The sequence below is a fragment of the Symsagittifera roscoffensis genome, chromosome 3, assembly GCF_963678635.1.
Source record: "Symsagittifera roscoffensis chromosome 3, txSymRosc1.1, whole genome shotgun sequence".
Classification (NCBI taxonomy): Eukaryota; Metazoa; Xenacoelomorpha; order Acoela; family Convolutidae; genus Symsagittifera; species Symsagittifera roscoffensis.
In genome coordinates, this window is record NC_087064.1 from 66,892,401 (window position 1) to 66,916,435 (window position 24,035).

Genomic DNA, 24,035 nt, shown 5'->3' on the forward strand with positions numbered 1-24,035 from the left:
AAATTTTCGAAATTTTTTTGAAAATCCGCCTCCCCCCCTCGAGAAAATGCTAGATCCGCCCTTGGAAAAAAATACTGTTTTTTTTATTGTGATTCGAATTTTCTTTGCTATTTGCGCAGCAGCCGGCTGACCTCATTTTGTGAAGTTTATTGGGTTTTTTTAATTAGTAAAATTTAGCTGCTTTGGTCGATGAGCTATAAGAATCAGCTAAAAATCGCTGGGAAATGATGGCAGTTAAATAGAAGAAGAAATAAAATGACACTTTGTCTGTAAATTCAACTTCTTCACCTCTCAAATGGTACCTCATTTGCTACTATTTTATGCCATCAATTTTTGCAAGTATATATGTTTATTTTTGTGGGTCGGGGTAGGGTCAGGCTAAAATACTTTCTTGCATGCAGAGCAAAAACATTTTGCAAATTAGGGAAGGATCTTTCTAGTGTTTCGGAGAATTCAAAATCAATTTAGTCGAGCTAAAAATAATCACATTTTTCCCCCATTTTTTGAAAATCTGAATCAAAAATACAAGATCCTCCTCCCCTAAATAAGATTGCTTTAAGAAATTAACACTTTGTACTGAAAGCATCTAAGATAAAATTGTCCATTTTTCAGACCAATTAGAAATAAGGGTTTTTTCTTGCTTGAAGAAGTCCAGTTCAACTGGTGCGAAATTAAAGTAGTGTCGAATTGCAAATTAATCTTATTAAGAATTAAGAAATCCGTTCAGACTTATATGGGTTTTTATTCACGAATATGAAGATAAGGTGGTATAATGTTTTTCCATATGCCATCGCTTTTTGATTTTTATGAACAGAACAGACTGCGGGAAGGAAATTTTCAGCAGTCGAGCTTAATTGTGATTGTGTGCCAATCAATTTGACCGTAGACTCTAAATCGAGTCGAGCGCCGGTTTAAATTGAAGATCTAAATTAACTAGCACGCGTGAACAAAATGTGAAGGGGGAAAGTAGAACAAAAAAGAGGAATTGATGGATACAATTTATGACTGTGGTGCTAGTTTTAAAACACCACGGGTAATCAGCTGCTGATCCGTTTTGACAAATTACAATATAATTGATCCAAATCAAACGCAACTCCAACTTTAACACACTTTAACAGCCCCCCCCCCCCCCGACCTCCCCTCTTCCCCGCAACCCCCTCCCCCGATCACCTCACTTCAATCAACTAAAACCTTCAATCTCTTATGCCCCCAAAACCAATTTTATTTGTCCAGACCAGGGCGTGTCCTTTTCAAATTGGCTATTTTATTCCAAATTGACTTTCACTAAATCCTCTTACAAAACATAAGCAACCGAGTGTTTTCCAATTGGTAGTCAATTTCTAGACTTAAAAGATTAAAAAATAATGGAAGTTTGTAATGGTTTCGATGAGATTTGAGGCAGACATGAATTGATTTTTCAGTCTAAGTTATTATGAAGTTTGAAAATGTGAAATCAAAAAATAATTGACCTTTTTTTGGGTTTAAATAAAGAATTATCATTCCATTTTCTGCATGGATTTGTCTCATTCAGTTGGCGAGATTGATGAAGTTTAGTGAAGCCATTAGCAAAAAAGAGCACATTTTCCCCCGTTTTCAAAGTTGAATTGGTGCTAATATGTCTTTTGAAACACAATTTGTTTCTAAATTGGGACAACGATTAACTTACCCCGGGCAAAATTTAAATACATGAAATTTTCATTGAGTCTTGCTAGGCAGAATTGAATACTCGAACAAATGTACCATTTAAAAAATGTTAATTTTTTTGTGTTTTCTTACAGCAGAAGATCAAATTGCAATTTCGACAATAAGAATATGAATCCCTTTCCGCCCTTCTATCAGAAATGAACGAACTCAAAAGTATCAATTCATGTTACGACAATAATGGCTGATTTTAGCAGCTCGATTCCACTATTTTTTATTTGTTGACAATACAATAAAAACATCTAATATCTACATAAGGGCATGAGATTTAATTTGCGCGGCAAGAAAATAAAAAAATAAAAAATTGGGAATGAAAAAAATGAAGAAAAAAACGAGAGATAAAGTCAACGAATTTTGATTAGAAGTCACTATCCCCTCAATAAAAGCCAGTATCGTTTTTCATTAAAACCCCATCCCTCATTTGAAAAAGGGGGAAGGCTTGCATATGGTTTTCTTTAGAAATCGCAATAATAGCTTGGTTAAATCTAATTCAAAGTTGACCTCTAAGATCCGTATCTCAAATTGTTATCCGGGACGGAGTCAAATAAATTGAACATACATATTGGTATAAAAATACTTTTTCCCTCTCTTTCAAATTCAATATTTGCGTTAATATTTTTTATTTTCTTTTGGTTTCTCTGACATTTTTGTTTTTTTTTTGTAATTCATTGGGTGCTGGGGATTTTATTTGCAATGAAACCTAATTAACTCGGCGCGCACTAGGAATCCCGCTTTCAATTTCTGAATTACGGAGTAAATTTTGCGTCAAAACCAACAGCCTTTTTGGTGCTGAAATCAAAAGAAGACGACACAGATCCGCAAAAAAAAACATCGTAATTTAATTAAACTGCATCAAACCTTGAAAAGTGAGAAAAAAGAACGCCTCTCAAGTTTTTTTGCCAATTTTCGTTATTTTTTTTTGACTGCAGATCGTTTGCGTTTAGAACAAAAGTCTTAGCTGTAGGATATAAATTTTCTTTATAAATAGCGGAGATTTCTTTTTAAATAGCATGGATATAAATTAATTCCTAGATGCTAACTTATTCAGCGACTCAAACGGGAATTTAGCACTCCGGGTTTCAAGATTAGCTATTTAACTGGGCATTTGTGACACTTTTGTTCCGACCACGTCACTTGTGACAGGAAATAACTGTGTGCTAGGTATGATTTTTTCTAAAATTTCAGTTCATCAAAGAAAACTCGTAGGGGTTATGATACTAAAGCCCTATTGAGGGTGATTCAGATTCCCACAAAAATCGCTTAAACCATCTGTGTCGAGAAAAATTGGTTCAAAAATTTCGGTTTCCAGACTAAAGTTGATGAAAAACAAACCTCCAAATTCAACTTAAATCATTTTTAACCTTGTCTTAGCTATTATTAATTCTCTTTTCTGTAGTTTTCAACTGAATTCAGTTCAACTTTTCTTGTTTTTAAGAACATTTCCGTTAATTTAATTCGCAGCGAATGGTTTATTCTGAACCACTTTAAGTTTTAATCGCCCGCAATTTGTACCCCCCCCCCCCATAGTACAAACTATAGCTGGGGTTGACTATAGTTTTTCGTTACTAGATTGGAGGTTATAATGGCAAGAAGCATGAACTATTTTTTTTACCGTGAAAGGCGCTGCATCTTTTCTTTTTCCATCCACATAAAATGTTGCTCTAAAGCAAAACAAAGACAATTAGACTTCATTTTCTGCTCTTTGTCAAAATAGGCTGCGGGAAAGGTAAACAAACATGTTTACTTACCGGTCGAATAAAGGAGTTACCAACAGAGATATGATCTTGGAGTCTGCTACGCCTTTGATTGCACTGGGCGCCTAAACATATTTGTTTTTCATTGTTTATTCAAAATATTAGCAGAAACGGGCAGCAGGAGAATGCTATGCTATTATTTTCGAACCAGGCATCTTACAAATTTTATTTTAAAGTTTTTGCAATAAAGCGAAAGATAATGAAAAAAATAATACGATAAAAAAACCTAGCTTATTGTCAACCCAAAACTTTGCATTCTTTTTCGGCCAACCCAGCTAATATTTCTACTAAGTGCGTCTGCACCACTGCATTTTTTAGCAGAATAATTTCGGTCTTGTGTCAGGGAATGCCGAAGAGATCATTTGACCGAATTATAACGTGAGCAAAACAAAAACAAATCAGTTCTCATACAAGGACGAATCCCTGAGTGTTCCGACTGCCGTTGAAGGTTCATGAAGTTAAAGCTAGTATATATTTTTTTAGTTGTCTTTTTTTAAGTTTCTACCAGCACGCAATGCCAAGTTCAAAAGAAGTGTTTCGCACCTATTGGTGTATCAGTTACACCAAATAGTTTCCTTCAATTCAATTTGGAATTATTTTTGAAAGGGATTAAATAACCGCTGATGGCACTACGAGACAAAACTCATCTAGAAAGGCGCAGTATTTGAGATGGAAGGAACGTGAAACAGTTTTATTTGCAATCTTGTACCAATTTCAGTATTACTCACAGCGTACTCAAAATACTAGTATACCGAGTTTTAACAGCAGAAACACATCGCGCGTTAATTGTTCCAAATTGGCCAAATTAGCCATCTTTAAACTCATATAATTTTACGAAAAATAATCACAAGCAAAATATATGTTCAAATTTGAGCTCAGGACCTTTCGAATGATATTTTTAAAAATCCGTCAAAAGGATAGTTAAAAAGTCAAAATTTGTCTGATAAAAAACCCACCCGAGCACGAATATTCCGTTATTTTTGTTACAAAAGTCGAAACTTTTTCTGTCGAATCTTTTCAAATGTTGAATTTCATTGATACTTTACATCTCAGATTCGTTCTGACTTTAATCTTTTAAAGTATCAATGAAGTTCAACATTTGAAAAGATTCGACAGAAAAAGTTTCGAGTTTTTTAACAAAAATAACGGAATATTCGTGCTCGGGTGGGTTTTTTTTATCAGACAAATTTCGACTTTTTGACTAGCCATTTTTGACGGATTTCTAAAAATATCATTCGAAAGGTCCTGAGCTCAAATTTAAACATATATTTTGCTTGTGATTATTTTTCGTAAAATTTTCGTAAACCTATCTTTTTGTACTGTATATGGCGTGTGGGGGATGCTTTTCACAAAAAATCTCAGTTTTTTTACGTTCTATTTTTCATGTTATTGCTCCCCCATAGACCTTAAAAAGCAGTCGGAATATTCAGGGCTTTGCCCTGATTCGAGCAGTCTTGTTAAAATAAATTGACGGAAATTACATCTCAGATTCGTTTCTGACTTTAATTTTTTAATGTCCGTCAATTTATTTTAACAAGACTGCTCGAATCAAGGCAAAGCCCTGAATGTTCCGACTGCTTTTTAAGGTCTATGGAGGAGTAATAACTTGAAAAATTGAACGTAAAAAAACTGAGATTTTTTGTGAAAATCATCCCCCACACGCCATATACAGTACAAAAAAATAGATTTCACACCATTACAAAATGATGATCGATAGTAAGCCATCAAGCCGAAGAGTCAACAAGCCGAAAACACAATTACCAGTCCAAAAGCCAAAAATTTATATTGTTACGCAACTTAACAACAGATTTTCACTGATGTTATGCAATTTTTACGTAATCCTTATGTAATTTACGTTATTTTTATGTAATTTTGGCTTTAATATATGGCGGTTTGTAGATATGGCGGATTGTTGAATATCTGAAAAATCAATTATGGCAAAAAAAGCTTCCATCAATTTTTTAATGCCCGTCAATTTATTTTAACAAGACTGCGCGAATCAAGGCAAAGCCCTGAATGTTCCGACTGCTTTTTAAGGTCTATGGAGGAGTAATAACTTGAAAAATTGAACGTAAAAAAATTGAGATTTTTGTGAAAATCATCCCCCCCCCCCCCCCACACACGCCATATAAAGTACAAAGTGATGATTTTCGCTTCGAATCAAAAATCAATTATGGCAAATAAGCTTCCTTCAACCAATTTGGAACGATTTCTAAGACGGATTAAATCTCCGCTTAAGCGTTAATAGCGCGGACTATATCGCGCGTTAATTGTCCCAAATTGCCCAAAATCACAACCTTTAAATCCCCATAACTTTACAAAAAATATAAAAGCTGTCGAATGATATAAAAAAACTTTTCAAAAATTGCTAATTAAATCGAAATTTGTCTGGAGAAAAAAAAACCACCCAGAGCCCAATTGTTTCGTCAATTTTTTCAAAAGTAGGAACTATAAAGAATAAAATAACAAATTTTTAAGCAAAAGTAAACCTCACTTTAGTTAATGCAAATCAATTTGAAGCAAAAATGGCCACTAGGCTTTTATTATTCTGAACTTTGTTTGAAAGTTGCGGTTTCGTTCACAAAAAAAAAGGTTATTATTCAATATGATCGATTATAATTGGTTAATATGTACCTTATTGATTTGAAAAACAGTTTGACTGTTTTTTTCAAAACGTTTAATAATTGTAATAGATTATCCAAAATATTCGATTATTACCTACCTATGAAACTCAGTCGTGCGTTTATGCTTCACTCATATGTGAGAAGATATTATGTTCAGGCCTCCTTTTGCGGAAGGCGCTCGTTTTCACATGAGCAAAGCTTCCTAAGCGCATCAATTTAAAAAATCAGAGCCCGGTGAACCGCAATAACTTGCGTTCATTTCATAACCTCTTAAATCCAACCCATAATCATTCTCTTTTTCAGTCGGAACGTCTTCTTAAACTGGTCAAAAAGTAAAAATACAATTTCTTTGAGTCTATTAAATCATCGAGCTTCAAAATATTGTTATGAAAGCAGGAAAAGGTGATCAGATTGTCTTTATTGTATTCTAATTAGACACAATCCCTTTTTAGATATCAATCAACCTGCCATTTTTCTTTGGTGTTCAAGAAAGCGCATCATTTGTTCGTGCTACCATGTGCGTGCTTTATTATTATATGGGATTCTGTGCGCTCACTGAGCCAGAAAAGTATACTGCCACCAAATTTTATAGCCTTTAAAATAAATTAATGACAAAAAACGGATACAAGCGGACGCTTTTTACTGCTCTTGGAACGCTCTAGTCAGATCACATTTAATTCGACACATGGAAGCTCTCGCTTCCTCTTTCGGCCGGCTCAACTTCCGCGAATTCATTGTTGACTTGGTTGCTTGGAGAGATCAGTAAACCAAACACGACCCCTTGAATAAAGGCGAAGCCCTGAATGTTTCAAGTGTATATGGAGCATATGCCATTCAAGTATCCCATTCAAGTATATGGAATACGTTTTGATAAAATCATTAGAACTTTTTTTAAATTGATAAAATCTCTTAAAAAAGTAGAATTTTTTTTTCCAATTTTCCGCCAGTACGCTTTACAAAGTGAATCAGTAGCAGATTTAGGGGGGGAGGGGGCAGAGAAATATAAAGAGAAAGAGGCCGTTGAGTTTCAGTACCAAAATCGTACTCGCAACTCGCAACATTATATTCACCGGTCGAATATTTCAAACTTACATATTTAAAAAAAAACAGATATCAAAAAGTTGCTAAGTTGTTATAATTCATTTGCCCGTTTATCTATTTTTTGTGTAAATACATTTTTTTAATTTTTAAAAAATCACTGCCTATAATCAGGCAAAACCTGATTGCTCTGCCGGGTTTTAAACAAAACAAACTATCTTTGGATTAAAATTATTCATTAGTTTCAAAACTCAACCGTTTTTCGTTTTCAACAAAGATGTTCCCCAATAAACAACAAAGATCCAGTGAGTTTTTTCGTTACCTAGTATCAAAGTATATGCTGTAGATGAAAAAACTCATTGTTCCGGCTTTCGATACGAAAGTAACGGAATATTTGTGCTCGGGGTGGGTTTTTTTTTCTTCAGACAAATTTCGACTTTTAACTAGCCATTTTTGACGGAGTTTTTTTTATCATTCAAAAAGTATTATTGTCCTGAGCTTAAATTCGAAACGATATTTCACCTGTGATTAATTTTCGTAAAGTTATGGGGATTTAAAGATTGTCATTTTGGCCAATTTGGGAAAATTAACCCGCGATATATTTCGCACTATTAACGCGAAAGCGTAGATTTAATCCGTCTTAGAAATCGTTCCAAATTGGTTGAAGGAAGCTTATTTGCCATAATTGATTTGTTACCAGAAGCGAAAAGCATCATTTTGTACTTTATATGGCGTGTGGGGGGATGATTTTCACAAAAAATCTCAATTTTTTTACAAAATTTTTTTCATTTTATTTTCTCTTTTTTTACACTTCATTTTTTCATGGTATTACTGTTTCATAGACCTTAAAAGGCAGTCGGAACAATCAGGGCCTCGCCTTGATACGAGCAGTCTTGTTTCAACTTGGAATAATTTATGAGCTAGATTATTTCTGCGCCTTCACTAGCTGCACATAAATAGATATCTAGCCCATGTAAAATTTTTCCAATTGGCTAAATTGGATTCAAAAATTCCCCTGTATCTTCACAAAAAAATCATTTCAATCTTTTAAAAGTTAAATTGAATATAACAATATCTTATTTATGGCTTAAGAAATTTCTCAAATGATTATTTATTAGGTCGAAAATATATAACAAATATATAAAACCGACACGAGCACAAACACTCGGTCATTTTCTTCGAAACTCGAAACAATAATGAGCGCGGGACGATCAGTTCAAACAATCAGTTTTCAATCGACAGTAGCCTTATTTGCAGATGACTTTCAATCTCATTACATTAATTAATTATCGAATATTTCGTGTGTTAAATGTAGGGTGTTAAACTGGAAAAAAGGAGTTAAATTGTTGTGGATTTAAATTGTTTAGTAGTGAAATGACTAGGTGTTAAAATGTACGGTGTGAATTGTATGATGTTAATTTTAAGGACACCGAATACTTCAAATCTACATATTTCAACCTTACCCAAATCATCCATAAAAAAAAAGACTTTTTTCACGGTATCGTGTTTCAATATTTTAAAAGTTCTGTGAAAAACTTGCTTGAAAAATTCTCAAAAACTAATTTCCTTTTGAAAGGAAAAACCATCAGCGCTTGAAAAAAAAATCATTAGATATTCTTTTATTTTTTTTTTTAAAAAAAGCAACTTAGGATTTGGAAGAAACATCATCTGAAACAAAAAAATTGAGCCTGATTCAACTTGAAATTTAAAAGTTACCACACGGCTTGCCCTGTCCGCCTAATACTCCGTCTACAATCATAAGAAGAAGACATTTTCTTAGAAAGCTTTCCTCAATCGAATTCAGATTTATTGCAATGTTAATTAGTGTAGATTTTATGTATGCCTAAGACTCAGCCTACTTACAAAAAAATCGCGTTCTTTTCATAAACCATAAGCGACTTGTTATGGCTCCGTCTGTTAAGTCTTATAGATCCCAAGGCAAAATTTAGTAACTTTCAAAAGCAGTAAAAAGCGGTACCTTTGAGCTCCGCTTTTAAAAATTTTGTACTTTGATCAAACTATTTTACCAAGATGTTTGCTGGATTCGAATTTTACATTATTTCTTTTTCTTAATGCCATAAAGGGATTCAAACCGGCCATAAAACTGGAAACTCTTATAGCTTCATAAAGTTATATGATAATTTACAATATGTAGTTCATTTTTAGAGGTTTAACTGTCAAAATTTTGAACTAAATAAAAATCTTAATTTTCAAATTTTAGATCGCATAACGAATTCAAGTGCACCTTTTAATTTTCTATATGCATCAAGAAGACATCCATATCCGCCCGACCAACACAAAAACTAAATTTGAGTGGACGCACCAAAAAAAAAGCTTTTTTGCTCAAAAATTTTTAAAAGTGCTTAAAATGGCATTTAGGGCAATTTTTAAATGTGCCCTAAAATGGCACTCCAAAAATTAGTTTGATCGACCAAGAAAAATTGACAAAAAATGATTTTTTTGAAAAACCATCCACTCGAAAAAACTCTAGATCCGCCCAAGTTCTACATCCGTTAATCATTGAAAAATATTTTTTTCCACAAAATTGTTCTAAATTGTCCTTCTAAATCCATGCACCTTGACCATTTGGGAAATCCTAGATGGTAGTTCCTATCTAGTAGCACCAAAAGTTCCAATCAACGCTCTCTTATTGCAGGGAAGTGTTAAAAAGAAAAATTTATTGGTATTTTTACATTTTACGATACATTTGTGGGAGGGATTGCTGCTCTTAATTTTATGGCTCGAAATCTCTCAGTTGACTATCGGCCAATCAAGTCTTCATAACCGACCTAATAAAAAAAGATTTGAATAAGACGCATTCGAATTCTGATTCCATTTTCGACATAATCTTCTCAGACTGCTCTGGCTAATATGGGATCAATTGAATGCTAATTTATGCTTGCCAGGATTAACTTTTCCTGGCATCACAGAACAGTTCTGTTTTTCCTTTTATTAGAACATCCCGAAGGTTTTTTTAAAGAAAAAATCAAAACTGCTGCAGGTCAATTGTGTTTATGAGACGGCCAAACAAGTGAGGTCTTTAATTGCTGCTAAGTGAGAATAAAAACGCGGTCACCTAGGGCGCTTTCACTTTCTAGCCGACCCTCTTCCCTTTTTGATCTGAGATTTACTGTAACATGTAAATTCCACTTAATTCTGACCATTTTATACTCCAATATATGCTGCAGGGTATTTTATAAGTGAATATAAAATCTTTTTAAAATCTCCACAAAAAATACATATAGAAGTCACTGACACAAAATGAGCTTAAAAAATTAAATGCATTGCAAAACTTATCAATTATTAAGAAAGAAAAAAAGAAATACTTGTAATTGTGAAACGATAAAACCGAATATGTGCAAGTAAATACATTTATTTTACGTCTTGTATTGTTTACAAGTTACATAACTCAAACTTTTATATTGATCACAGATTTTGCATTAATTTGACACAAAGCCTAAACAAGACTGCTCGTATATCAGGGCAAAGCCCTGATTGTTCCAACTGCCCCTCATCTGGTCTCCGATAGTTTTGACCAAACATTTTTTTATAAACTGTGCTTTTTGTACGGCAAATATCAGATGCAAGTGCTAGCCATAAGGTAATAATGATAAGACTAAATATAGTTGGCCTCATTTCATATTTTGCGTATTGAAACTAACAAGTATAATTCGGGCCGGGATGCCAACTGCATTTTAGTCTAGTGCAAGCATACTCGCTCGGACTTCCAAATCGATATACTATGCTGGCAATTTTTGTAAAATTGGTCTGAATTTGAAAAAAAAAAATAAGCGTATATATTCCTGTTCTTTCAGAAGCCGGAACAAATTGTAGATACATGAAAATTTCATCGCAACTGTTGCAAAAATCTGAGACAAAAGAATAGTTCATAAGCTTTCACCAGAATAACCGTATCAAGGCAAAAACTTGAATGTTCTAACGGCCTTTTAAAGTAAGTCCATGGAGTAGTGCTTGCTTCAAAGTTATAGATGAAGACGCTTGCTCCAAAGTTATTGAAAAACATTTCGAAAAGGTCAAAATTCTTATAAAGAAAATCCGTCAACTTGACTGCCCAACTGAAAATAAAGACGTTAATTAGCTGCAGGTTATTGAACTTTTTTAAATTCTTATATCATCAGTCTTGTTGTTTCGACTTTCGAAGAAAGTAACGGAATATTTGTGCTCGGGGTGTTTTTTATCCGGACAAACTTCGAACTTTTAACTAGCATTTTTGGCAAGGTATTTTTTTCATTCAAAAGATATTGCTGTCTTGAGCTATAATTTAAAACAATACTTACTTCACCGGTGGTCGATTTTTGTAAAGTTATGGGGGTTTGAGGTTTTCTAATTTGGCCAATTTGGGAAAATTTGGCTAATTTGCTATTAACCCCAAGCGGATTTTTTATGCCTCCTAAAAGTTGTTCTAAATTGTAAGGCATGATATGTGGACTACAAAAAACATTGCTATATCCGAAATTTGCTTTTTGCACTCTATATAGTGGGGATAATTTTTTTAGATTTTGGAAAAATTCGTTTTTTTTATCAATTTGCTTAAGCGAACATGTAGAACTGCTTCATAGAACTTAAAAGACAGTCAAGTCGTATCATTCAGGACTTTCTCCTGGTACAAGGAGTCCTGTTGTTTATCTTGAGGTGTACTTGTCGACTGATATTCTTTGTTGTTGTTCCGTCCAAGTCCACTTAAGTAAAGGAAAGGAGTTATGAATTAGCTACTGTTATTTCCCACCAATTTGAGAGATCTCAGGCAAAGCTCATGCATGATGCAAAACTTACAATTTAGCGGATCAAAAATCAGCTGTAAATAAACTATCATTTCAATTCTCTTGTAATTTACAAATTAGTTTGCTATTATATTGGTTTCATGGACGCTATAAACTATATTTTTTAGTTTCATATAATAGCAAAATTAGTTTGAGATCCATAAAATTTTGGCAATATAGGATTATTGTTTTGGAAGACCTCTGAAAACCAATTTAAGCAACTTAAAAAAATGACGACAAAAGTTCATTTTTTTTGAAATTTGCCCTCCACTCCCTCGAGAATACTCTAGAGCTGCCCCTGATTACATTAATGGTCAGATTTGATATCCCGCGTTTTTCTCTCTGCTTTAGATTCATTCTCAGAATTTATGACAAGCTGTGAGCTTGAATGAATAACTAGCCGAAATGCCAGTTTTAATTAGCAGCTGACATTTTTCGAAGTGGGCGCTGAATATTAAATTTAATCACGTCACTTTACCAATTCACTAGCTGAAGGAAACTCTTTTCACGTTTTTTATATGGCGCAAAAACTGTAAAATCAATTTAATTCTGACAGATATGCAATTGTTATCCCTGTGATAAACATTAAATAAAATTCTTTTTAGCGTTATACAGACACGCAAAGTTTTTCGGAAGCGAGGCAACAATTAATTAGACAAAGGAAATAAAGCATCAATCTAACCCATTTTAGGGAAGAAACTTTGGCTCCCAGAAGTCAAAAATGACGACAGAACAAGCCATATAGCGTTCTTAGTGTGGTCTTATGAAAAAAAGATATAGGTCTCCAAAGCCGATAAAATTGCCATGCTAATTGCTTTACATATAGAATTACCGCGAGTTTATTTATATTCAAGGCGCCCAAAAGTAACCGTCAAAAAACCTCTTTGCACTTGAGGGCTAAAACAGCAGCTGCGTTTATACAGGGTCGATAAAAACGCAAAATGTTAGAATAAGATTTTGATAAGCTGATTTGCGTTTGGCTTTGAATAATTTCATAAAAGTTTGCCAAATATTTGATTTCTACTTTTGAATTATTATCTAGGATAAAACATCTTAAATTTGCTAGCTTCCAAAGTTTACTTTACCAATGGGCTGAATTTTCTTAAATTTTACTCTGTTTTGGGCTTGGAACTATTCGTCAATATGTTGCAAATAGCATCAGTTGTGCTGCAAATTTGAATTAATTTCGATAATTTTTGTAAAGAACTGCATGTCGTTTTTAATTACTTTTCTCATTCACAACATTTTCAGCTCATCAATTTCTTACGAGCCTACGGCAATTGGTAAAAAACATGAAGTCTAATATTATATCAAAGCTTCTTTTGAGAATTTTTGTTTACTTTTTCCGCACCAACAAATAAGAGAAGCTGAATGTCCAAATTGATTTGAACACGTGCTTATTAAAGTTTAAAGAAGATGGTCGCAACTCAAACAGAAGCACAGGTGATTTGCTGCAGATGAAAGTCAAACAACTTTCTTGTTTTTAGTTGATTTTAAAAAGGAAAAAAAATGTTTATCTCTCTCCTTAATTCTTAAAGTAGTGGACGGCTGGAATAATCTGCATCCGAGACAGATCGGATAGTGTAAATGAACCACATAAAAAAATCATAAGAACACTGGTTTTTTGCTTCAAAATTTGAGATTGTTTGTGCAAGCTCAGCTCAAAAAAACATTTCTTTGAAAAAAAATAGCTTCGTTCATAAAAAATTATTTATGTAATGAAAAAAGACTTTTTCACCCCCGTCATACTCATATTTTAACTTCACTTTTTGAAAAAAAATATTTTACTGTTGCCATAATAATATGAACATTTTCATGATAATCAACTGAACTATTGTGAACACAATTGCTCTTCATACTTTACATCATAACATCACGCAATTAGCCATAAAAAATAACGACAACTTAGAAAATGGAAAATTTGAAATGTGGGGAAGCATTGGAAAAGAGCAAAAAAGCAACTAGACGAAAAAAATGTAAACTCTTTGACAAGCTAAATTTTTTACCAACTTGAATTTTGAATATATTGACCCTCTTCAGTGGGTAATTTTTATCAAAGTTTCAGGACTGAATATTCTCTGCAATGAATCCAAAGAAAGGACTTTTTTCAAATAAATATGATTTGGCTCCTTAAAAAAATAAGTTTATATTTTGGAGAAGAAACAAAATCTTAAAACTTTAAACCTCGCCGAAAACAAGCTGGTAGAAAAACAGAATATTAGCAAAGCAGACATAATGTTTATTCTTACTCAATTTAGCGGTATTATTTTTTCAAAAAATTTGATTCACTTGATTAGAAACATTTTTACACGAAATTTCAATTTGCTGCAAAGAAAGAAGTAGGCCATGTAATCCTTTCTTCTATCCCAATTCCAAATCACTAAAGAGATTTAAAAAAAGAAGATTGTTTTGCTATTTACGATACCTTTATCAACGCATAGCATATTTAGCTCCTAAAGCAAAGAAGATTCTTTTGATGCTCACAACACCTTTATCAAAGCATAGCATATTTAGCTCCTTAAAATCATCAGTTTTTTTCAAAACTGAAAAATATATGTCAGTAAAAACGAAGAAGTCTGAAGAAAGCAAACAAATAGAAACATTTCATTTTCAAAGACAAAATTATAGCAAATATTTTAAATAAACCACAAAATATAATCCACAAAAATTCGATTTTTTAACCAGCATTTTTGACAAAACTTTTTTTATCATTTCAAAGACATTATTGTCCTGAGCTCAAATTTGAAACTTTTTGTGAACTTATGGGGGTTTAAAGGTTGTTAATTTGGCTAATATGGGGCAGCTAACTAGCGATGTATTTCGCAATATATATTTGTAGGCGGAGATTTAATCCCTCTGAGAATTTTTTCCAAAGTAGACTGAGGCTTATTATCTGAAAACTTCAAAACTTTGCAATATGGAAAGCAAATCATTTTCATTTTCATTGCAAGTGGGGAATGGTATTAAAAAACTCAATTTTTGTTCCAAGTTTCGAAACGAAAGTAACGGAATATTTGTGCTCGGGGTGGGTTTTTTTCTTCAGACAAATTTTGACTTTTTAACTAGCCCTTTTTGACAAATTTTTTTTAGATGATTTGAAAGTTGTTGTTGTCTTCAGCTTAAATTTGAAAGGATATTTTACCTGTGATCATTTTTTTCAAAGTTATGGGGGTTTAAAGATTGTCGTTTTGGCCATTTTGGGATAATTAACGCGCGAAATTAGTTCCAAATTGGTTGAAGGAAGCTTATATGCCAAATTGATATGTTAAAGGGAGCAAAATTTATCACTTTGTACTTAATATGGCGTATGGGGGATTGTTTTTACAAAAATTTTCAATTTTAAAAAAGTTTAGTGGTATTTTATTACCATTTAATTTGTTTTATATTATTACTGCTCAATAGACCTTACCAAGGCTGTCGGAACATTCAGGGTTTCGCCTTGATACGAGCAGTCTTGCTCTATTTACACTTCAAAGAAATCAAAAAGCACTCGGAAGTTTCAGAGCTCTCATTATACACCCCACTCCTTAATATAACTAGCTATTATAGAGCGAGCGACCCTTATTCATAGTCAAACCGCAGTCCATCATTGAACGTTTAACAACCAACGGCCGATTGAAAGCCGTCTTACCAGGAATTGATTGTATTAAGCAGACCGAACGACAGCCGAGCACACTTGAAAACTTCAAAAGAATAACTAAAATCAGTCAACTTGTCCACTCGGTGCAGTTTTTTTAGTCAAGATTGAGGTTACAGAAAAAGTTATTTAATGGGTTTAAATGGAAATAAAGTTAAGTAAATGTTTCAAAAGAATTTTGTCGACCTTTTTTTGTAAGCTCAAAACTCAAATGATTTTATCAGAATACAAAAATATATGACCAGAGAAACATTTTTTCATCTATTTGTCTGCTATTTAATGCTTATAAAGTATAGGAAAGTCAAACTACTTGCAGTTTTCCTAATTTTGGTCAACTTTTATGACCAGAATTTTATTCTGTTTTTCAGGGACTTAGTTATAAATCACATGTCTACACTGTGTTAAACCAAAATTAATTTTGCTCCAGATTATGATTTTTACTGATTTCTGGTCAGTTTTTCAAAATCACACAATATCAATAAACTATCCAAGAAAAATCACATGTTAACAATAGGCTATCTAAAATATAAGTCGATATAAGTTAAAATGAATTGACTAAGAAAACAAGTTTTTTAAAGACCTGTTTTAATTCAGATTGGAAGCTTCTGCGCGTCTTCGACTGCAACCAAATAATTACACGCCTACCCCCCTCCCTCCACATCCCAACTTTTATTTGAATAATTTTCTAAACAGCGGCCGATTATTATGAAATTTAGCTGACTAATTGAGCTATTTTGAAGACATTTATTCTTCATAAGTCGCATTGAAAACAACTCCATGTTGCACCTCGTTACATTATAAAACTGCTTTGTATCCGAAGTGCCGCGTGGGGGGGGGGGAGGGGGCAATACTTGTTTTTTGTAATGCTTTGCTCAGGGTAAAAGTGGGTATCAAGCCTCGCAACTTAAAACGTGTAATTATACTCACAGATTTTATTGGAACTCTTGATTTGTTCCATTTTGCCTCACCACTAAACCAGAAATCTCCTTCTAATGCTCCTTGAACATCTAAAACGAAAAATAAACAGTCTTCATTTGGTGTTGTTTTTTTTGTTGTTTCCGCTTTAATCTTTTCAGCGCCTAAGAAACACAGAAATGAAAAAGAACTTCACAGCTAATTAATTAATAAAAAGAGTTCCCTTTGGTTCTTACCAACAAAACATCATTTTGCTCAGTTCTTTTTCACAAAAGACATCAATTTGTGGTTCCCTATTTTCAACAGAAACAAAACAAGCGAATGAATAATTGAGCAACTGTAAATAAAAAAAAATAGATGCCAAATTTTGAAAAAATAGAATAAAATCAGCTGAACAAAATGGCTCCAATAAAGATCAAACGTTAATTAATTTTTATGACCGAATGTTCGTCTTTCCGTTACAAGCTTGCAACTGCAAAGTTTTGCTAACTTTTGAGTTTTTTGCAAGGTGTTTTGTTTCAAGTTTTGTGCATACTGGTTTTTGAGTTTCTGTGCAAACTCGTGCAAAACTGTTTTGTTATAAGTTTTGTGCAAACTGTTTTCTGAGTTTTTTGCAAAGCTGTTTCGTTCTTGTGAGTTTTTTGCAAGGCTAGCAGAAGTGTGCCTTTGTAGTTAATTGGCTTTGCGGAAAAATTGGTTAGAATTATTTGCATAAACTCTCCTAATAAGGTTACCCGGTTGCTGTGCAAGTTGTGTTGAGGACAGACGAGCTCAATGCCAGACTAGTGAAATACCAGACCAAACTCAAGGTCAGACTTGAGCAATAGAAACCTAATTAAAGGTCAACTGGTATAAAACTCAATGCACTCAGACAAGGTCAACTGGTCTGCTGGTATTTGATAAACTAATTAATTAACTGGTAATTAATTAACTGGTACTATTTGATGCTCAGTTTGTCGTGTCATTTTTATAAACACAATCTCAATTCATTCTTCAACAATCAGTATCTCTTCTCTCTCCTCAGTTGAAACCTCAGATAACTCTCAAACCTCTATCCCCTAGTCCTACTTGCTCTAACTCTGAATCTTAACAGGTTATGGGCCCAGATTTCTAAACTTTTTGATTTAATAATTATTTGATTTCTGTCAGAGTTTTTTTTAGCTTTTATCTAGCCTTTAGCAAAGCAGAGATGGACTTGAAACTGGCTGGATTCAGTGGAAAGTCTGAAGATTTTCCAGCTTGGTCGACGAAGTTTGTGGCACTGATGCATACCAAAGGCCTGTTCAGGACTGTGATGGGCAATGACGATCTACCAGAAGCTGAACCTACGCTACCTGAGAATCCGAATGCTGACCAGATGACGGCGTACAACACCAAGATGCAGGAGCGAGCTGTGCTGATCCAGCAGAGGAAAGACAACCGAAACACAGTGTGGTCACATCTAGCTCTGGTCCTGAACAACACCACACTGATGTACATCAAGAACGACTGCGTGGCTGCGGATGGCTATGGCGATGGGACGAAGGCCTGGAGACTGCTGCAAGAGAAGTTTTGCAGTGTGGAGAGGCCTACAGTGGTCAGTCTAGTAGGCCAGCTTGCGAAGCTGCGCCTAGGATCAGAGGAGGATCTCGATGACTACTTCGTTCGAAGTCAAGAGCTGATGACGCGGCTGAGTGAAGCTGGGGAAGCAATTACGGACACACTCTTCAATGCGCTCGTGATCAACGGACTGCCTGACAGCTTTGAGCATTTCGTGGTGCAGGAGAGCTTCCAGCCGGCCAAGACTTTTACAGAGCTGAGAACGAGGTTGAGGAACTATGATGACTCGAGACGAGCTCGATGTGGAGAGAAGACTGGGAATGGACACATAGCTATGCAAGCTGTGAGGAAGAAGAAAGGAGCGTCGGGTGGTGGCTGTTTTGTGTGCGGTCAGAAGGGTCATTTGGCAAGAGATTGCAGATCCAGAAGTGACAGTGGTCAATCTGGTGCTCGAGGCAGTGGCTCGAATGAAGCAAGTGGTCCAACTTCAAGGAAGCAAGGGTGCTTCAAGTGTGGACAACAAGGACACTTTGCAAGGGACTGCAAGCAGGCAAAGACAGGGTTCTTCAGTTGTTGTGCAACAACCTCAATGAAGGGAGATGATCTCATTGTGGATACGGGATGCACCGATCATGTAGTGCGCGACAAGGCTGTCTTCTCAAGCTTTGAGAAATGGGATGAGGGGACAACAGTTGAGAATCCGAACGGTACAATATCAAAGATTGAGGGCATAGGCTCGGTGGAAGTGGACATACGAGACTGTCAAGATGTGACGAGGAGCTACACTTTCCACAATGTGCTGTTTGTGCCGAGCTACAACGTGAATCTGATGAGTGTGAGCTCAGCAATAGCTAGAGGGTCTAGTTTCAGCTTTACATCAGACTCTTCTCATCTTGTGGCACCGGATGGTCGACGGCTACCAGTGAAGCAGCGCGGCAAGCTTTTCTTCCTGGAGTGCAAGTTCAAGAGGAACGCGATGACTCTAGCTACGAAAGCGAAGATGGAGACAAGTAGTGCTAATGCTGTGGCACCGAAGGCTGGGGCATCTCAACAAGCATGATCTAATATCAGTTGTTGATGTCGGCGAGCTAGGGTTCTGCGAAGTGTGCACAGTTTCGAAGATGCACGAAGTAGCAATGCCAAAGAAGACAGAGAACAGGGCAACTGCAGTGGGGCAGCGGGTCTTCAGCGACATCCAGGGACCATTTGAAGTTGCGAGCATGCATGGAGCGCGCTATGCCGTGAGCTTCATTGATGACTTCAGCCGTCTGGCAGTGGTCAAGTACCTGGTTAAGAAGAGCGATACTCTTTCGAAGTTCAAAGACTTTGTAGCTGAGCACGGAACACCGAAGTGCTTGAGAACTGACAACGGAGGTGAGTATTCGTCGAATGCTTTTCGGATGTTCTGTAGAGAAATGCAGGTGAAACAGGAGTTTACAGTACCTAATACTCCGCAACAGAATGGCGTGGCAGAGAGGTACAACAGGGTGATAACTGAGATGACTCGATGTCTACTGGCCGATGCAAAGCTCTCAAAGATGTTCTGGGTACGAGCAATGTCAACGGCAGTCAGGGTTCGCAACTTGTGTCCTACATCCAGCAATGAGCATCGCATTTCATCAATGGAGATGCATTATGGGAAGCCATCGAAAGTCAACTACCTGCGAGTGTTCGGATGCCTGGCGTACTACCTGGACAGAGGAAACCGGCGGAAACTGGATCCGAAAGGCAAGAAGAGCAAGTTCATTGGTTATGACGAGGAGAGCAAAGCCTACTTGCTGATGGACCTGGAGACAAAGCGAGTGGTACGAGCAAGAAGCGTGACGTTCAATGAAGACATCATTCCAGACGACTTTCTGGTAGACAGTGAGCAGTCACAAACACTGGGTCTATCAATCGAGGGATGCATTGATGTAGAGGAAACTAGCACGAAGGCCATCACTGAGTCTACCAATAAAGCGAATGATAGTGGAGCAGCAGCTTCAGTGGGGGTTACGGAAGATGACCCAGTCGAGACTGAAGAATTGGAACCACCTTCCACAGAGCCTCCAGAGCAGAGGCCAACAGAGATTCCAGAGCAGCGGTCAACTAGAACGCGGAACCCTCCCATCCGATACGGACTGGCTTACACTCATGCTTCAGTGATAGCACAAGAGCCAAGAAGCTACTTGGAAGCAGTATCTGGACCAGAAAGGGAGCAGTGGCTAGCAGCTATGGCTTTGGAGGTGCAGTCACTGAAGGCAATGGGCACCTGGACACTTGTTGATAGACCAAATTCTCGCAAGGTCATTCCTGGACGCTGGGTGCTTGCTGTGAAGAGAGATGCAATGGGACAAGTGGAGCGGTTTAAAGCCAGATACGTGGTGAAGGGTTTTATGCAAGTGGAAGGACTGGACTTCAATGAGACCTTTGCGCCAACCTGTAAACCAGAAACAAAGAGAATACTACTGGCTTTGGGAGCGCAAGATGATCTTGTACTTCATCAGATGGACGTGAAGTCAGCCTTCCTCAACTCGCCGTTAACAGAAACTGTGTATATGGAACAGCCCGAGGGGTTCAGCAGCGGGGACAACCAAGTGTGTTTGCTACAACGCAGTATCTATGGGCTGAAGCAGGCAGGAAGGGACTGGTACCAGACGCTGAGCACGTTTCTTCTGGAGACTGGTTTCACTCGAAGCACCAATGACTTCTGTTTGTTCACGATGAGGGGAATGGATGATGCTATGATCTATGTTCTAGTATGGGTGGATGATATCATCATTGGCTGCAAACTGCAAGCAGAAGTTGACAGGGTGAGGGACCGATTCACTGACCGATTCAAGATGGATGATCGCGGTCCATTAGCCTGGTTTTTGAAAATGCAGGTCAAACGGGCACCTGGTTCTGTCACTGTGAATCAGTCTCGCTACATTGAAGACTGCTTGGAGCGCTTTGGGTTGGCTGACTGCAAACCAGTAGGGACACCAGCTGATATCAGCAATCAGTTGACGAAGAAGGACTGCCCTGGAGCGGGCTCAGAAGAAGCAGTGGCAATGCAGCGTGAGGACTACAGAGGCATAGTGGGCTCGTTATTGTACATAGCCAAGCAAACGAGGCCAGACATCCTAGCTACTGTGACTCAACTTTCACGGTTTCTGGAGAATCCTGGGAGAACACACTGGGTGGCTGCTAAGAGAGTACTGCGATACCTGAAAGGAACCAAAGATCTGGAGCTGTGCTACATCAAAGATCCTGATGGGTTCAACCTTTATGGTTCAGCAGATGCTGACTGGGCTGGTGACGTTGATGACAGAAGGTCAACAACAGGCTACAGTTTTCATGTGCAGCGGTCAGGAGCAGCAATCAGCTGGAGTACCAAGAAGCAACCTACTGCAGCAATATCTACCAGCGAAGCTGAGTATCAAGCAATGGCAGCGGCTGTTCAGGAAGGCCTCTACTTACGATCCCTACTCAATGAGATGGATATGACGTGTGATGGTCCAACTGTGATCAACGAGGACAACCAGAGCTGCATCAAGATGTGCAAAAATCCCGTAATGCAGAAGCGTACAAAGCACATTGATGTCAAGTATCACTTTGTCCGAGAGCGGGTCGAGGATGGAACATTTGCGCTCGAGTACTGTCCAACCGAAAACATGGAGGCTGACTTGTTGACGAAATCCCTGAGCAAGGCAAAGGTGGATCAACATCGTCGAACGCTGATGGGTTGCAGCCTGACATTGGACAAAGCCAATTCAGCCTGAGTGGGGGTGTTGAGGACAGACGAGCTCAATGCCAGACTAGTGAAATAGCAGACCAAACTCAAGGTCAGACTTGAGCAATAGAAACCTAATTAAAGGTCAACTGGTATAAAACTCAATGCACTCAGACAAGGTCAACTGGTCTGCTGGTATTTGATAAACTAATTAATTAACTGGTAATTAATTAACTGGTACTATTTGATGCTCAGTTTGTCGTGTCATTTTTATAAACACAATCTCAATTCATTCTTCAACAATCAGTATCTCTTCTCTCTCCTCAGTTGAAACCTCAGATAACTCTCAAACCTCTATCCCCTAGTCCTACTTGCTCTAACTCTGAATCTTAACAAGTTGCACCAAATTTTTTGCACAGACCATTATGAGCTAAGAGAAAAAAGTTCTGGCATTTTGAAAAGCTCGTAGAAAATCGAATAAAAAACTTTCTATTGATTTGCAAAAGTATATTATTTTTCTAGTAGGATATAGGAATTTCTCAAAGGCGTCAATTTTCAAAAAAAGGTTCAAAAATTTTGTCGACCTAATCGACTAAATTGTTTTTCCTAGCTCTCCCAATTAACTATAAGTATCCTTTATTGACCAATTTTTCTGCGCCGCACTTTCAGGCGTTTTTTCGGAAAATTTTATCAAAAAATGGCATTTATTTATTCGCGTTCCTCAATAATTAGTTTCGAAAAATTTTAGAGTCAATCAACCAAAACTGCATGTCGTAAAGTAGTACCAGAGGGGTCCTTTGGGTAGTCAGTTGGTAAATCTCTGATCTGAGAGGGAAAATTTTGTGATCAAGGTGGTCTGAATGTCAAATAAATAAATTTCTTGACACCAATTTTTCTCGACGCTAATATTTTTTTTGGAATCCAAATCACAACCCGGGCAAAAAAGGGTTTTAATATGATGCTTTACTTGACCCCTGCGAGTTTCAATGAGTGGGGGTCAAAACTACTCTGAAAAGAAACACAACCTGCGCCAGAGTTCCATCCCACTTCGTAAAGGAAATCGTCGGAACGAAAATTAATTTTGACTGTCATGCTTAGGTCTCACAAAGCCGATGAAAAAAAAAACGTGGAACCTTTTCCAATTTTAGACAAAATTGTCTGAAATCTAATCACATCAAATGGTAAAAGCTATTGAAGTCGAAAAACCTCAGTTTTTTGTGTACACCATCTATAGAATTTTCTTTTTAATTCTTCTACTGCTTGCGGGTTTCCATTAAATTCTGCATAATTAAATGGATTAAAGGGTAGGTAAAAGGGGATGAAAATGATATGCTTTCGCTCTATCAATAGTGGCTTTAGTGACATAAGCGGATGAAAAGAGAGAGAGATTTAAAAGAGTGAAAAATGTCTTGGTAGTTAGAAAAAAGTCTTTTCAGGTATTATAAATTAAAACTAGAACTTGAATTAGATAGTGACTTAGGGTATGATGCATCTTGTGCAAAAAGCTTTTTCAGAATATCCGAATGAGTAGTCATCATCCTCCGCGAAAGACAGTTGACTGAAAGCAGCAGGCTGAACAAATCTTTGCAGACGGAAAATGGTGAAAATGAAGGAAAAATATTTCGAAATAGTACAAATTAGATTATAATTTTTCATTTTTTAGTATTTTAATGACATAATCATCCCGTGCGTAATTTGTTTTTCATTTGGTCCGCAGTCAAATGTCAATGGCTTTTACGGAAAACATAAGCCAATGCAAAATAACAACAGTTGTTTTGATGTCCGTACTAAATCTGCAGCAGCCGAAAATAGTTTCGAATTGCTGTAATTTTGAAACTAAAATTGAGCAAAAAAAAACAAAAAAAAATGTTTTTTTTTTGAAAATTTTATCCATTTTTTAAACATGAACACCACTATATCGAGCTTAAAAACAGGGGGATTATTTAAAAAATTTCCTTGATATGAACAGTTTTGTTCAGGTTTTCAAAATGACTTCGTATCATATAACGGTGCCGAATTATCCGACTGCACCATGACTTCTTATAAAAAGTAGTTAGTTTTTTTTTCAAATTTTTAAGTTTTCATTTAGAAAATGTCAAGTAAAAACTGGTATAACTCAAGTTTAGTGTTCAATTTGCCTTATTTATATGTTGGATTACCCATGCCAGTCTCAATTCATTAAATGATTTAAAAAGTATAACAGAAAAAAGAAGGTGTCTCGAAAGTGAAATAATCAAACAACTTGCTTTTTCCATACATATAAACGGATTGAATGATTGAATGTACCAGAATATATCGTAGGAAGATTCGAGTGATATATCATACTATAACTCTGAAAACCTAATACTGAAA

The 24,035-nt window shown here is 36.2% G+C and overlaps 1 protein-coding gene across 3 annotated transcripts in view; it reads right to left on the minus strand.

Annotated features, from left to right (window-relative positions):
• Positions 1 to 24,035, minus strand: part of LOC134842262 (disintegrin and metalloproteinase domain-containing protein 11-like) — an 87,880-nt gene that overhangs the window by 36,905 nt on the left and 26,940 nt on the right. For all 3 annotated transcript variants that reach the window (XM_063858528.1, XM_063858527.1, XM_063858525.1), the window contains exons 2-4: positions 16,463 to 16,542; positions 3,450 to 3,520; positions 3,314 to 3,362 (exon numbers count right to left, since the gene is read on the minus strand). In XM_063858528.1, the coding sequence (XP_063714598.1) occupies positions 3,314 to 3,362; positions 3,450 to 3,520; positions 16,463 to 16,542 (200 nt within the window). The remainder of the gene's footprint in view (positions 1 to 3,313; positions 3,363 to 3,449; positions 3,521 to 16,462; positions 16,543 to 24,035) is intronic.